The sequence below is a fragment of the Salmo salar genome, chromosome 22 (assembly GCF_965601325.2).
Source record: "Salmo salar chromosome 22, fSalSal1, whole genome shotgun sequence".
Classification (NCBI taxonomy): Eukaryota; Metazoa; Chordata; class Actinopteri; order Salmoniformes; family Salmonidae; genus Salmo; species Salmo salar.
The window spans coordinates 16,993,822-17,008,402 of record NC_138312.1 but is presented as its reverse complement, the minus strand read 5'-3'; the positions used below and the strand labels follow the sequence as shown (position 1 = coordinate 17,008,402).

The following is a 14,581-nucleotide window of genomic DNA, read 5'->3' as shown; positions in this document are numbered from 1 at the left end:
AACACGTTCAACTCCCTTATTTTGCAATTACAAAGCACTTAGTAAAATAATATGTGACTACTTACTGTAGTAATTAGTGTAACTACACAGTTATAAAACCCATAAATCATTTTCATAATAGCTCAGTCAGATTTACTACTGGCTGCAAAACACAGGATGCTTGGCAGGTAGTCTGAAATATAAATATGACACCTCCATGGGGTTCTGGATCCAGTCCAGGCAGCCTTTTCCTTTTATAGCCCATGCAGTGTGTAGGCTATGTATTGTAATGTAGGACATTCTTATGTTTAGATAAAAACACACTGTAAGCATCTCCCCAAGGGGAATGAATGGGGTTACGATAGTTGTATTTGTTTTACATATCAAATTACTAATATTTTGTCCATGTAGCACATGGATGAACTGCATTGTGCTGATAATGGATAGATTCAGGCCTATCTGCACTAATGACTCCTGCAAGATGTCATTTAACTGGATTTGTATGCAGAGATCGTTCTGATTGCTCATTCTGATATTTTGTGTAAATTCTTTGGGGACTTTCTGCATTATGTGTGTATTGTTTTGTATTGCTAGGGATTGCTGCACTGCTGCAGCTAGAAACAAAAGCATTTCGTTGCACCTGTGATAACATCTGCAAATCTGTGTACGCAGCCAATAAACTTTGATTTGAGCCTGTAAAGAGGTGTAATGACGGATATGTAAAATCACCAGAGGGCTTCAATCTTGCTTTGTGTTCCAGGATGCAGCCAGCCAAGGAAAGACTATAGGCCCCTGGTACAGTAGCAAACAGAACAGTCCTCTCTAAATCAGCTGCAGACCAGGTGGCTCATTATACAGCTGTCTCTCAGTGGTCAGTATGATACACAGAGACAACCAACAGCATCACAGCCTCCTTGTACACTGCCTGCTGTTGCTATAAAAAAAAGTGATTACCAGGCAGAACAGTGCAAGGTTGGCAACTTGACAAACGAGCACTGTCAAGTAGGGCTTTGACAGTCATGGAATTTTGGAAGACAGTAATTGGCCAGCCAAATGACCGTGGTCACCATAAGAACCATTTTTAGACCCACATTTTCTCCTCTCCTCCGCTCCTGACCGTGTGTGCTGCCATAGAAAGAGAATGAATAGAAAGGGCGTCCCCATTCAAGTCAATGGTGGCATAATGGGTGGACTTGCGGCCATTGCGAGAGTACCAAAATTGTCTCATGTCAGACAGGATCACTAAAAATAAGTTTGGCTATAAATATGATAAATATGTCCTAACATCAAAAAAAATGTTACCATGGTGACATCGTCCACTGAACACCCTTTCATCCTCAAAAGAATCCGAGTTAATCTTACCAAAAACTATAAACCTGCACCTAATAAAGTTTTTTAATGAGCAAGTCTTCACTACTTAATTCTACATCTAGCTAAGGTGTTTTGTGGTTTTAGAGTGAGGATTTATTAAACTCTAAATGTGCATGGAAATTTGCTAGCTAGTGTCTGCATGCTGGCTGAACCAGTCTCAAATCAATCCATATGAAAACGCCAGTTCACACACTCAATGCTTAATACACTCTCTAGCTAGCTAGCGTAGTGAAATTCTAGCTAATAGCACAAATTAGCTTTCCTGATAACGCAGTTTGTTTTGCGATGATTAGTGTGCAGAGTTCTGCAGCACAGCTGACCGCTCTAGCTGAAACATTATGTTGGCCAAATGTTACAAAGTAGCAAGTAAGATACATGCTGATTTCTAAGAATAGTCCCAAAACTTTGGTGCCATACAAGTTCATCAACAAGCTTGCAAACTAGCAGTGGTGGAAAAAGTACCCAATTGTCATTCTGGAGAAAAAGTAAAGATACCTTATTAGAAAATAACTCAAGTAAAAGTGAAAGTTGCCCAGTAAAATACTACTCTTGAGTAAAAGTTTAAGTATTTGGTTTTAAATATACTTAAGAATCAAAAGTAAAAGTATAAATCATTTCAAATTCTTTATATTAGGCACCATTTTTCTGTTTTTAAAATCTACGGATAGCCAGGGTGTCACGTCCTGACCAGTAAAGGGGTTATTTGTTATTATAGTTTGGTCAGGATGTGGCAGGGGGAATTTGTTTTATGTGGTTCGGGGTGTGTTGTTTATGTAGAGGGGTGTTTGATTTATGTATTCCGGGGTTTTGGTCTATGTTAGATGTTTGTATATTTCTATGTCTGTTCTAGGGTGTTTAGATCTATGTTTAGGTAATTGGGATTGGGGCCTTCAATTGGAGGCAGCTGTTTATCGTTGCCTCTGGTTGAAGGTCCTATAATTAGGAGTATGTTTGTTATGGGATTTGTGGGAGGTTGTTCTTTGCACTGCTGTGTTTAGCATGCAAGACTGGTAGTTAGTTTATTGTTTTGTTTATTTAAGTGTTCAAAATAAAAAGTGAAAATGAGCACTCAACCCGCTGCGCCTTGGTCTATGATGTACGACGACCGTGACACAGGGGCACGCTCCAACATAGCCAGGGGCACGCTCCAACACAATTTACAAACAAAGCATATGTTTAGTGAGTCCGCCAGATCAGAGGCTGTAGGGATAACCAGGGATTTTCTCTTGATAAGTGTGTGAATTAGACAATTTTCCTGTCCTGCTAAGCATTCGAAATGTAACGGGTGTAAAGGACTTAAGTAAAAATATTTGAAAGTACAACTTAAGTGTTTTTTTGGGTATCTGTACTTTACTTTTTATACACTGCTCAAAAAAATAAAGGGAACACTTAAACAACACATCCTAGATCTGAATGAAAGAAATAATCTTCTTAAATACTTTTTTCTTTACATAGTTGAATGTGCTGACAACAAAATCACACAAAAATAATCAATGGAAATCCAATTTATCAACCCATGGAGGTCTGGACCTGGAGTCACACTCAAAATTAAAGTGGAAAACCACACTACAGGCTGATCCAACTTTGATGTAATGTCCTTAAAACAAGTCAAAATGAGGCTCAGTGGTGTTTGTGGCCTCCACGTGCCTGTATGACCTCCCTACAACGCCTGGGCATGCTCCTGATGAGGTGGCGGATGGTCTCCTGAGGGATCTCCTCCCAGACCTGGACTAAAGCATCCGCCAACTCCTGGACAGTCTGTGGTGCAACGTGGCGTTGGTGGATGGAGCGAGACATGATGTCCCAGATGTGCTCAATTGGATTCAGGTCTGGGGAACGGGCGGGCCAGTCCATAGCGTCAATGCCTTCCTCTTGCAGGAACTGCTGACACACTCCAGCCACATGAGGTCTAGCATTGTCTTGCATTAGGAGGAACCCAGAGCCAACTGCACCAGCATATGGTCTCACAAGGGGTCTGAGGATCTCATCTCGGTACCTAATGGCAGTCAGGCTACCTCTCGCGAGCACATGGAGGGCTGTGCGGCCCCCCAAAGAAATGCCACCCCACACCATGACTGACCCACCGCCAAACCGGTCATGCTGGAGGATGTTGCAGGCAGCAGAACGTTCTCCACGGCGTCTCCAGACTCTGTCACGTCTGTCACATGTGCTCAGTGTGAACCTGCTTTCATCTGTGAAGAGCACAGGGCGCCAGTGGCGAATTTGCCAATCTTGGTGTTCTCTGGCAAATGCCAAACATTCTGCACGGTGTTGGGCTGTAAGCACAACCCCCACCTGTGGACGTCGGGCCCTCATACCACCCTCATGGAGTCTGTTTCTGACCGTTTGAGCAGACACATGCACATTTGTGGCCTGCTGGAGGTCATTTTGCAGGGCTCTGGCAGTGCTCCTCCTGCTCCTCCTTGCACAAAGGCGGAGGTAGCGGTCCTGCTGCTGGGTTGTTGCCCTCCTACGGCCTCCTCCACGTCTCCTGATGTACTGGCCTGTCTCCTGGTAGCGCCTCCATGCTCTGGACACTATGCTGACAGACACAGCAAACCTTCTTGCCACAGCTCGCATTGATGTGCCATCCAGGATGAGCTGCACTACCTGAGCCACTTGTGTGGGTTGTAGACTCCGTCTCATGCTACCACTAGAGTGAAAGCACCGCCAGCATTCAAAAGTGACCAAAACATCAGCCAGGAAGTATAGGAACTGAGAAGTGGTCTGTGGTCTCCACCTGCAGAACCACTCCTTTATTGGGGTGTCTTGCTTATTGCCTATAATTTCCAGCTGTTGTCTATTCCATTTGCACAACAGCATGTGAAATTTATTGTCAATCAGTGTTGCTTCCTAAGTGGACAGTTTGATTTCACAGAAGTGTGATTGACTTGGAGTTACATTGTGTTGTTTAAGTGTTCCCTTTATTTTTTTGAGCAGTATATTTTTGACAACTTTTACTTCACTACATTCCTAAAGAAATGGTGTACTTTTCCCTCCATAAAGTTTCACTGACACCCAAACTGCAAACTAGCTACCGTAATGGCCATTCAAACAAGCTAGCACTAGGCTGCTAGCTGGGGCAAGTTTGATCATCTGATCGCACATGGTTTGCCATTGTAGCCAGTGCATCATAGCTACGGATAGCAGAGTGATTTTTTTGATGGAGTGACCATCTAGCTATGCGCTTCCCGATCCTCTCATGACCATGGCTGTCCATCTGCTGTATTCTTCAAGAAGCTTTCAAAACAGACTTGATCTAGCTACTGTTGTAGCCTATACTTATTTTTGAATAACTTGTTTATTTGGCTTAACAAGCGCTTTGAGATTCTGTTATAATGAAAAGCGCTATAAAAAGAATGAAAAACGGATTATCCCCCCAAAAAATGGCAGATGAGCAAAATCTCGATTTTTAGACATGAGTTCCACTTTTGGTTAGACAGATAGCCGGCTTCTGGCAACTGCGTGTCGCAAAGCAGGAAGTAAAATACGTGCTGTGATTTGTTGATTCAACTTAACTGACATTACAACAAATATATTCCATTGCATGAGCCACATCAGTTAACATCATTTGAATGTACATTCTACATTATCATGGAAATTATTGTATCACAATACCAGGCAGCCATTGCGAGTGTACCCATGAGTTTACAGTCATGGCTAGAAGGTGCTGTGAAAGATGCAAGAGTTTGTGTTCTCGGAAGTAGCCTATGGCAACTACTCCTCTCCTCCATTGCAAAACTACTGAATCTTAGGAGTCGATTCCTAGCTTGACACCTGGAAATGGGAGTCGACGGGCAAGGATCTTTTGGAGTCAACTCCCCACCACTAGTGTCTAGGCAACTAAGACGTGTTTGCTACAACACCTTGCTTGTTTCAGCAAGGAGCAAGAAAGCTTCATTACGCTGTTAAGAGTCAATGTTACGGCAGAAACGGACTCAAGGGCCAGATAGTGACGAGGTATGATTAAGACTGCTAAACAAGGAGGCTAAGAGTAGAAAGGGCAATACAGATGCCATGTTCATTTTCACTGAGGCAAAAGAATAACAAAATGGCATGAGCAGAAAATGGAGGAGGAACAGGAGGCAGTCAAGCTGCTCTGACGCCAGAGAACTAGAGGCTGAAATAATTTATAACCTTCCAGAAGTGTTGTCAAGTCCATCAGCCTTTTGTGAATCCAGTCACGGTTCAGTCAATGAATTCCCTCAACCCTCACTTTGGCCGTGATGAAAGTTGAGGCGTGAAAATGCTCTCTGATTCTCTTTGATAAATGGGTATCAGCACTTAGAGGAAGAACTGGAGTTTACATTTTTCAATTTTACAGTTCATTGCATAAGCTCTCAATATTTAAATTCAATCACAGGAAGCAAAATAATTGAAGCCACTTAGGCCCATCATTTCAGGGTTTACTAATGGTACAACTTGGGAGAAAGAGGAGAGCCAACACATCCCATAAACCTCCCACAATATGACATCACCTGCATCGTGTCCCATTGACACTATCCCATTCAGTATAACATGTTTCTCGTTCAACCCCATCCCTCTCTTCCCTGACACTCACCTTTCCTACGGTTTCCCTTTTTCCTTCATCTCACTCTCTTATTTGCTAATAACACCCTCTTTTTCCCCCTTTCCACTGCTATCCTGCATCAGCTGGACTCCAAAAGTATGTGACCCCTCTCTGCCTCTAACACACCAGTTCCAAACACTCTCTGCCTTGCCATTTATCAAAGTGTGTTTTAAGGGCATAGAACAGTATCACCTCAATGACAAGAATTCTGCAATCTAGCTGTTCTTATTATACACTTCACCACCACGGTGTTTCTTTCATAACAATGGAATTAGCACGGGTTTATTCTGCTGATAACACTGGGGGAGAAAAACATAATTAAACTTGTGAAGTAAAAGCCATGACTCAGACTAAGCAATTAAATAAATCCCTCCATTATTCTACATTATCACCTTGGCTGCAGATCGAGCTGTCTCCCTGGCTTCAAACACCAATAAGGTTCATATTTTCACTGGTACCTGGATCTGTCTGTGTATTTGCATGCGTACATGTGCACAGACTGGTGTCTGATCTTGGATGTGTACTGTACTGTGACAGACATGAGTCTATGAGCATGCATGTATTCAATAAAAGAGAATGTTTGTGATGAATATCAGTGGGGTTTTAATGAGAATTCAAGTTGAGAGGGATGCGATTCATATGCAGCTGTAAAACAGTAGGCAGACAGACATACCCTAAAGTGCTGATAAATCCACTGGTGGAGCCCTCCGCATAGAGGGAGCAGATGTCGCCTATGTGGAGGAAACTGGACATCTTGTCCGACATGTTGTCTCACCCAGGACGGTGCCTGGAAAAGATGGAACAGACAAGAGTTAGCATGACAAATAAACCACACAGATGTACAGTCATTTACACGGATAAATACTGCATATTTAATTGTATATTATGCAATAAATAACCTATACCGCTATTACCGTGTAACTACAACATTGTTACTATAGTAACTACTACATAGGTATAATGGCAACATAAGGTAAAGTGTTGCCAAACATGTGTGCGATTGGATATGTATTCATATCGACCAATATAGGATGTCTTGCAGTAGCACAATGAAATAACTCCAGCATGGGATAATTATTCATCTAGAAAATATTCAGCAATTCCATCTGGTTTAATCAAAGGAGGATTATAGACTAGAAGAATGTACTCAGGCAGTTTGCACGTCTGGAACTTGACTGGATCAACAGAACTTGATAGGACTGTCCTTCCTGTGGGATGTTGGATTTGTACAGTGTGGAGAATGGGAAGTAAGCATTGCTATTTATTGCCAAGATATGGCCCATGTTTACATATTAAACAATCAAACAAACAGTTTGGTGCATGCTATGTGTATTTGTGTGTAGACATAGCCTAAGGAAGAGTGTCGACACAGCCAAATCTCTCACACACAATACCGTACAGAGCAAGAATTGAATAAGGGTCATTCCATTTGAATTCAATCACTTTCTGACTGCACCCCATTTGATTCCAACAAAACCTTCCATAATTGTTTGCCCATGGTAGACGTGGTCAGAAAGTAACCTTTTGGACCTGAATGCCAAAACATTCAGGAAATGGAGGTGTTCAAAGTTGACCCTACCATGAGACATCGATGTCTTCATCACTGAAAAATATAAATGGTTAAGTTGTATATTATTTGAAAGCTCACAATAAGGGTTGGTAAACTATTTCATAATTTCTATATTAAAAAATATATATTTTAAGTCAATTACTCAAAACACGTGAATAACGATATTGTTCATGTTCATATACACTGAGTGTACAAAACAAAAAGGAACATATTCCTAATATTGAGTTTCACCCCCTTTTGCCCTCTGAACAGACTCAGTTCGTTGGGCATGGACAATACAAGGTGTTGAAAGCGTTCCACAGGAATGTTGGCCCATGTTGACTCCAATGCTTCCAACAGTTGTGTCAAGTTGGCTGGATGTCCATTGGATGGTGGACCATTCTTGATACACACGAGAAACTGATGAGTGTGAAAAACCCAGCAGCGTTGCAATTCTTGACACACACAAATTGGGGCGCCTGGCACCTACCAACATACCCTGTTCAAAGCAACTTAAATCTTGTCTTTCCTATTCACCCTCACAATCCTTGCCTCAATTGTCTCAAAGCTTAAAAATCCTTATTTAACCAGTATCCTCCCCTTCTACACTGATTGAAGTGGGTTTAACAGATGACATCAATAAGGGATCGTAGCATTCACCTGGATTAATCTGGTCAGTCAATGTCATGGAAAGAGCAGGTGTCTTTAATGTTTTGTACGCTCAGTGTATGTAGATCAGACCCTATTTTACATCGAATGAGGTGTTTGTGATGTGCACACCATCGGTTGAGACACAGTACACTATTGAATACAGGGTGGGTGTCATGTGGCTTATAAATGTACTAAAATGCAAATACAATTAAAATGTAAACTTTCAAGTGCTACCACAAAGCTGGTTGGATCTCCACACATGACAGAATGTTGACTTGAGTGGGAAAATCTATTGTTTTAAATTAAACTGTCAATCTTCCATAGGAAACCTACTGAAATATATATACTAGAATAGACATTCCTATGGAAGTCAGCCATCTTGGAAGTTACAATTTCAATTCAATTAAAATTGAAATTGAGTACCAGCTAAATTGCAGTGGTCTGAAGGGATAGGTCCATTCTCTGAATTCTGTTTCTATGATTGAAATGACACGCACCCTGTATTCAAGAGCATGCACGGCTGGCACAACACAAACACCTCAGATGATGTAAAATAGGGTCTAAGCTATAACATGTGAAAATGAGATGAATCTGAGTTGACACGTTTTTAGATACTTGACGTGATGAAGACATGGATGTCCGGGGGTATCATCGAATGGGTCCACAGTGTCTCCTGACCCTTCCTGTCTCAGCCTCCAGTATTTATGCTGCAGTAGTTTATATGTCGGGGGGCTAGGGTCAGTCTGTTATATCTGGAGTATTTCTCCTGTCTTATCTGGTGTCCTGTGTGAATTTAAGTATGCTCTCTCTAATTCTCTCTTTCTCGGAGGACCTGAGCCCTAGGACCATGCCTAGGGCTCAGGTCCTCCGAGAGACTACCTGGCATGAGGACTCCTTGCTGTCCCCAGTCCACCTGGCCGTGCTGCTGCTCCAGTTTTAACTGTTCTGCCTGCGGCTATGGAACCCTGACCTGTTCACCGGACGTGCTACCTGTCCCAGACCTGCTGTTTTCAACTCTCTAGATAGAGACAGCAGGAGCGGTAGAGATACTCTCAATGATCGGCTATGAAAAGCCAACTGACATTTACTCTTGAGGTGCTGACTTGTTGCACCCTCGACAACTACTGTGATTATTATTATTTGACCATGCTGGTCATTTATGAACATTTGAACATCTTGGCCATGTGCTGTTATAATCTCCACCCGGCACAGCCAGAAGAGGACTGGCCACCCCTCATAGCCTGGTTCCTCTCTAGGTTTCTTCCTAGGTTTTGGCCTTTCTAGGGAGTTTTTCCTAGCCACCGTGCTTCTACACCTGCATTGCTTGCTGTTTGGGGTTTTAGGCTGGGTTTCTGTACAGCACTTTGAGATATCAGCTGATGTAAGAAGGCTATATAAATACATTTGATTGATGTAGGCAACATTTGCTTGAGATTGGCTTCTGAATTATCAGGATGAAACAAAATTAATCAATACAGATAAAAAGTTACACTAATCCTACATTTACACTAATCCCAAAGATTAGATTTGTTTGACAATGACTAAATTGATACATTGTCGTTACAATGTTAGGCTACGTTGCCAGTCTTTGCCTGCTTGCTAGGATACATGGTTACATCCTGAGTGAAGCTGTCAAATAAATGCAACAGAGTCGCATACACCACACATATACCGCTTGGTTACATTGTGTCAGTATTGCCCACATCTGACATGTCACTTTGAGTCGAAAACAGTCTGACATTTTGACGTCTTAAATTTCAGGTTTAATTCTACTATACAGGCCCATTTTGGTGAACTTGAAATGCAATGCAATAAAAACGGTAGAAGCAGTAGCCTACTAACGTTATATCGAGGTAGGCTAGCTACAACTTGTGGGTTAGCCGTACTGTACTTCCTTGACAATTGATGTATGATGAGGATGCTCCTCGCAAAACTAAGCTACAGGATGAGGATGTGCATAGGACTTTACCTTCACAAAAGGAAGAATGCGACGAAAATAGAAGAGATTCAGGAAGGATCAGCAAACGTGAATTTCTACTGCGCTGTCCTCGTTTAATTCCATGATAGCCGGCTGAAACTCCAGTTAGAACACCACGTCTCTGACAGCTGAATTTGTCCTCAGCGGCAATCCCCTTCTTACCTCCTCCACATGCTCTTTGAAGAAACGCCCCTTTCGCTATATATATATATATTTGGACACACCTACTCATTCAAGTGTTTTTCTTTATTTTTTCAATTTTCTACATTGTAGAATAACACTGAAAACATCAAAACTATGAAACAACACATATGGAATCATGTCGTAACCAAAAAAGTGTTAAACAATTCAAAATATATTTTAGATTTTAGATTCTTCAAAGTAGCCACCCATTGCCTTTATGACAGCTGGCATTCTCTCAACCAGCTTCACCTGGAATGCTTTTCCAACTGTCTTGAAGGAGTTCCCACATATGCTGAGCACTTGATGGCTGCTTTTCCTTCACTCTGCGGTCCAACTCATCCCAAGCCATCTTAATTGGGTTGAGGTAGGTTGATTGTGGAGGCCAGGTCATCTGATGCAGCACTCCATCACTCCTTCTTGGTCAAATAGCCCTTACACAGCCTGTACAGTAGGTGTGTTGGTTCATTGTCCTGTTAAAAAACAAATGATAGTCCCACTAAGCACAAACCAGATGGGATGGCAGAATGCATAGGTAGCCATACTGGTTAAAACTTCTTAAGGCTAGGCACCTTTTTTCTCAATTTCCACCTGACTGACGTGCCCAAAGTAAACAGCCTGTTGCTCAGGCCCTGAAGCCAGGATATGCATATAACTGGTACCATTGGAAAGAAAACACGTTGAAGTTTGTAGAAAAGTTAAAATAATGTAGGAGACTATAACACAATAGATATCGTAGGAGAAAATCCAAAGAAAAACCAACCAGAATTTTTTGGGGGAGAGACTATGCTCTTACAATGGAAAGTATATGGGAATACTGAATTTTAGCTCCCAGGATGCAATTCCTATGGCTTCCACAGGGTGTCAGCAGTATATGTTCAAAGTTTCAGGCTTGTAACTTCCAAAACGAATAAGAAATATCAGTTTTAGTACAGGGACACAGTCTTGGAAATTTGTGTTTGGGAGCGCCATGAAGACAAGACGCACCTGCTAAAATCGGTTTCTATTGAACATACTTCTTTCCATAAGAAATATTATAGTTTGATTACATTATAGGGTATCTGAGGAGTAAACAAATTTTGACTTGTTGAAACAAAGTCTAGGGGTAGATTTTCGGATTCTTTACTCTGCATGTTGAACAAGTGGATTACCCAAATTGATGGCAACAACTAAACAGACTTTTTGGGATATGAAGAAGGATTTGATCTAACAAAACGACACTACATGTTATAGCTGGGACCCTTTGGATGACAAATCAGAGGAAGATTTTTAAAAAGTAAGTGAATATTTAATCGCTATTTGTGAATTTATGAAACCTGTGCCGGTCGAAAAATATTTTGATGTGGGGCGCCGTCCTCAGACAATCACATGGCATGCTTTCTATGTAATAGCTACTGTAAATCGGACAGTACAGTTAGATTAACAAGAATGTACGCTTTCAACCGATATAAGACACTTCTATGTACCTAAATGTTTAATATCCATCATTTTCACTGGAAGTTGTCCCGCTAGGGGGACGCCAATCCCTGAGAGGTTTTAAGTCTGCCTTGAATTCTAAATAAATCACAGACAGTGTCACCAGCAAAGCACCCCCACACCATCACACCTCCTCCTCCATGCTTCACAGTGGGAACCACACATGCAGAGATTTACATTTACATTTAAGTCATTTAGCAGACGCTCTTATCCAGAGCGACTTACAAATTGGTGCATTCACCTTATGATATCCAGTGGAACAACCACTTTAAAATAGTGCATCTAAATATTTTAAGGGGGGGGGGGGTTAGAAGGATTACTTTATCCTTTATACTTTATTCCTTAAAGAGGTGGGGTTTCAGGTGTCTCCGGAAGGTGGTGATTGACTCCGCTGTCCTGGCGTCGTGAGTAGGTGAACGGAGATCATCCGTTCACCTACTCTGCTTGCCATAAAGACACGGTGGTTAGAAACAAAAATCTCAAATTTAGACTCCTCAGACCAAAGGACAGATTTCCACCGGTCTAATGTCCATTGCTTGTGTTTTTTAGCCCAAGCAAGTCTCATCTTCTTATTGGTGTCCTTTAGTAGTGGTTTCTTTGCAGCAATTCAACCATGAAGGCCCGATTCATGCAGTCTCCTCTGAAAAGTTGATGTTGAGATGTGTATGTTACTTGAACTCTGTGAAGCATTTATTTGGGCTGGTAACGCTAATGAACTTATCCTCTGCAGCAGAGGTAACTCTGGGTCTTCCTTTCCTGTGGCAGTCCTCATGAGAGACAGTTTCATCATAGCGCTTGATAGTTTTTGTGACTGCACTTGAAGAAACTTTCAAAGTTCTTGAAATGTTCTGTATTGACTGACCTTCATGTCTTAAAGTAATGATGGACTGTTGTTTCTCTTTGCCTATTTGAGCTGTTCTTGCCATAACATGGACTTGGTCTTTTACCAAATAGGGCTATCTTCTGTATACCACCCCTACCTTGTCACAACACAACTGATTGGCTCAAACGCATTAAGAAGGTAGAAAAATTCCACAAATAAACTTTCAACAAGGCACACCTGTGAAATGCATTCCAGGTGACTACGTCATGAAGCTGGATGAGAGAATGCCAAGAGTGTGCAAAGCTGTCATCAAGGCAAAGAGTGGCTACTTTCAAGAATCTCAAATATGAAATATATTTTCATTTGCTTAGCACTTTTTGGTTACTACATGATTACATGTGTTGTTTCATAGTTTTGATGTCTTCACTATTATTCTACAATGTAGAAAAAAGTAAAAATAAAGAAAAATCCTGGAATGAGTAGGTGTGTCCAAACTTTTGACTGATACTGTATATATAGTGCAGCAGTGGTGTTTGGGGAATGTTGTTCCAATTAATGAAAAAAACTGTACTTATGCACCACTGGGAGCCATTGTATGATATTGATGTTGAAGTTCATGATATGACAATAAAGATAGACTTATGTTTAGAGCTGTTTTATCATTTCTGTGTTGAAATGTTTTAGCTTGGAAGTGTATTAGGCCTACTATTATAAACTTTGACACTATGAATAACTTTGTAGGCTAAAGTGTGTCATTATGGATGAACAATTCATTTAAAGTGCTGTCTCTATTTGGGAGTGATTTGACCAAAGACAATTTTACCTACACTTTTAAATTTTGCAGTGAAGTTAAGATTTGCAAATTTGGCCCTATACTCCAGCATTTTGGATTTGAGATCAAATGTTTCATATGAGGAGACAGTACAGAATTTCACCTTTTATTTGAGGGTATATTCATACATTTCTTTTTTAACGTTTAGAAATGAAATTACTTTATGTATCTAGTCCCCCTATTTGAAGAAGTTTTCTTTTTCATACAGTTGAAGTCGGAAGTTTACATACACCTAGGTTGGAGTCATTAAAACTCGTTTTTCAACCACTCCACAAATTTCTTGTTAACAAACTACAATTTTGGCAAGTTGGTTAGGACATCTACTTTGTGCATGACACAAGTAATTTATCCAACAATTGTTTACAGACAGATTATTTCACTTATAATTCACCATATCACATTTCCAGTGGGTCAGAAGTTTACATACACTAAGTTGACTGTGCCTTTAAACCGCTTGGACAATTCCAGAAAATGATGTCATGGCTTTAGAAGCTTCTGATAAGCTAATTGACATCATTTGAGTCAATTGGAGGTGTACCTGTGGATGTGTTTCAAGGCCTACCTTCAAACTCAGTTCCTCTTTGCTTGACATCATGGGAAAATCTAAAGAAATCAGCCAAGACCTCCGAAAAAAATTGTAGACCTCCACAAGTCTGGTTCATCCTTGGAGCAATTTCCAAATGTCTGAAGGTACCACGTTCATCTGTATAAACAATAGTATGCAAGTATAAACACCATGGGACCACGCAGCCGTCATACCGCTCAGGAAGGAGACGTGTTCTGTTTCCTAGAGATTAACGTACTTTGGTGCAAAAAGTGCAAATCAATCCCAGAACAACAGCAAAGGACGTTGTGAAGATGTAGGAGGAATTAGGTACAATAGTATCTATATTGACAGTAAAACAAGTCCTATATCGACATAACCTGAAAGACCGCTCAGCAAGGAAGAAGCCACTGCTTCAAAACCACCATAAAAAAGCCAGACTATGGTTTGCAACTCCACATGGGGACAAAGAGAAATTTTTGGAGAAATGTCTTCTGCTCTGATGAAACAAAAATAGAACTGTTTCCCCATAATGACCATCGTTATGTTTGGAGGAAAAAGGGGGAGGCTTGCAAGCCGAAGAATACCATCCCAACCGTGAAGCATGGGGGTGGCAGCATCATGTTGT

General features: G+C 41.1%; 1 protein-coding gene across 6 annotated transcripts in view; it reads right to left on the bottom strand.

The window, feature by feature from the left end:
- LOC106582863 (inositol 1,4,5-trisphosphate-gated calcium channel ITPR1) overlaps positions 1-10,274 on the bottom strand; it is a 160,468-nt gene extending 150,194 nt beyond the window's left edge. For 4 of the 6 annotated variants that reach the window (XM_045705336.2, XM_014166422.3, XM_045705333.2 and 1 more), the window contains exons 1-2: positions 10,090-10,273; positions 6,594-6,707 (exon numbers count right to left, since the gene is read on the bottom strand). In XM_045705336.2, the coding sequence (XP_045561292.2) occupies positions 6,594-6,685 (92 nt within the window). In that variant the 5' untranslated portion in view covers positions 6,686-6,707; positions 10,090-10,273. Of the gene's footprint in view, positions 1-6,593; positions 6,708-10,089 lie in introns of all 6 variants that reach the window. The other 2 variants (XM_014166417.3, XM_045705335.2) reach the window with 1 other exon arrangement.
- Between the last annotated feature and the right edge of the window lie 4,307 nt (positions 10,275-14,581).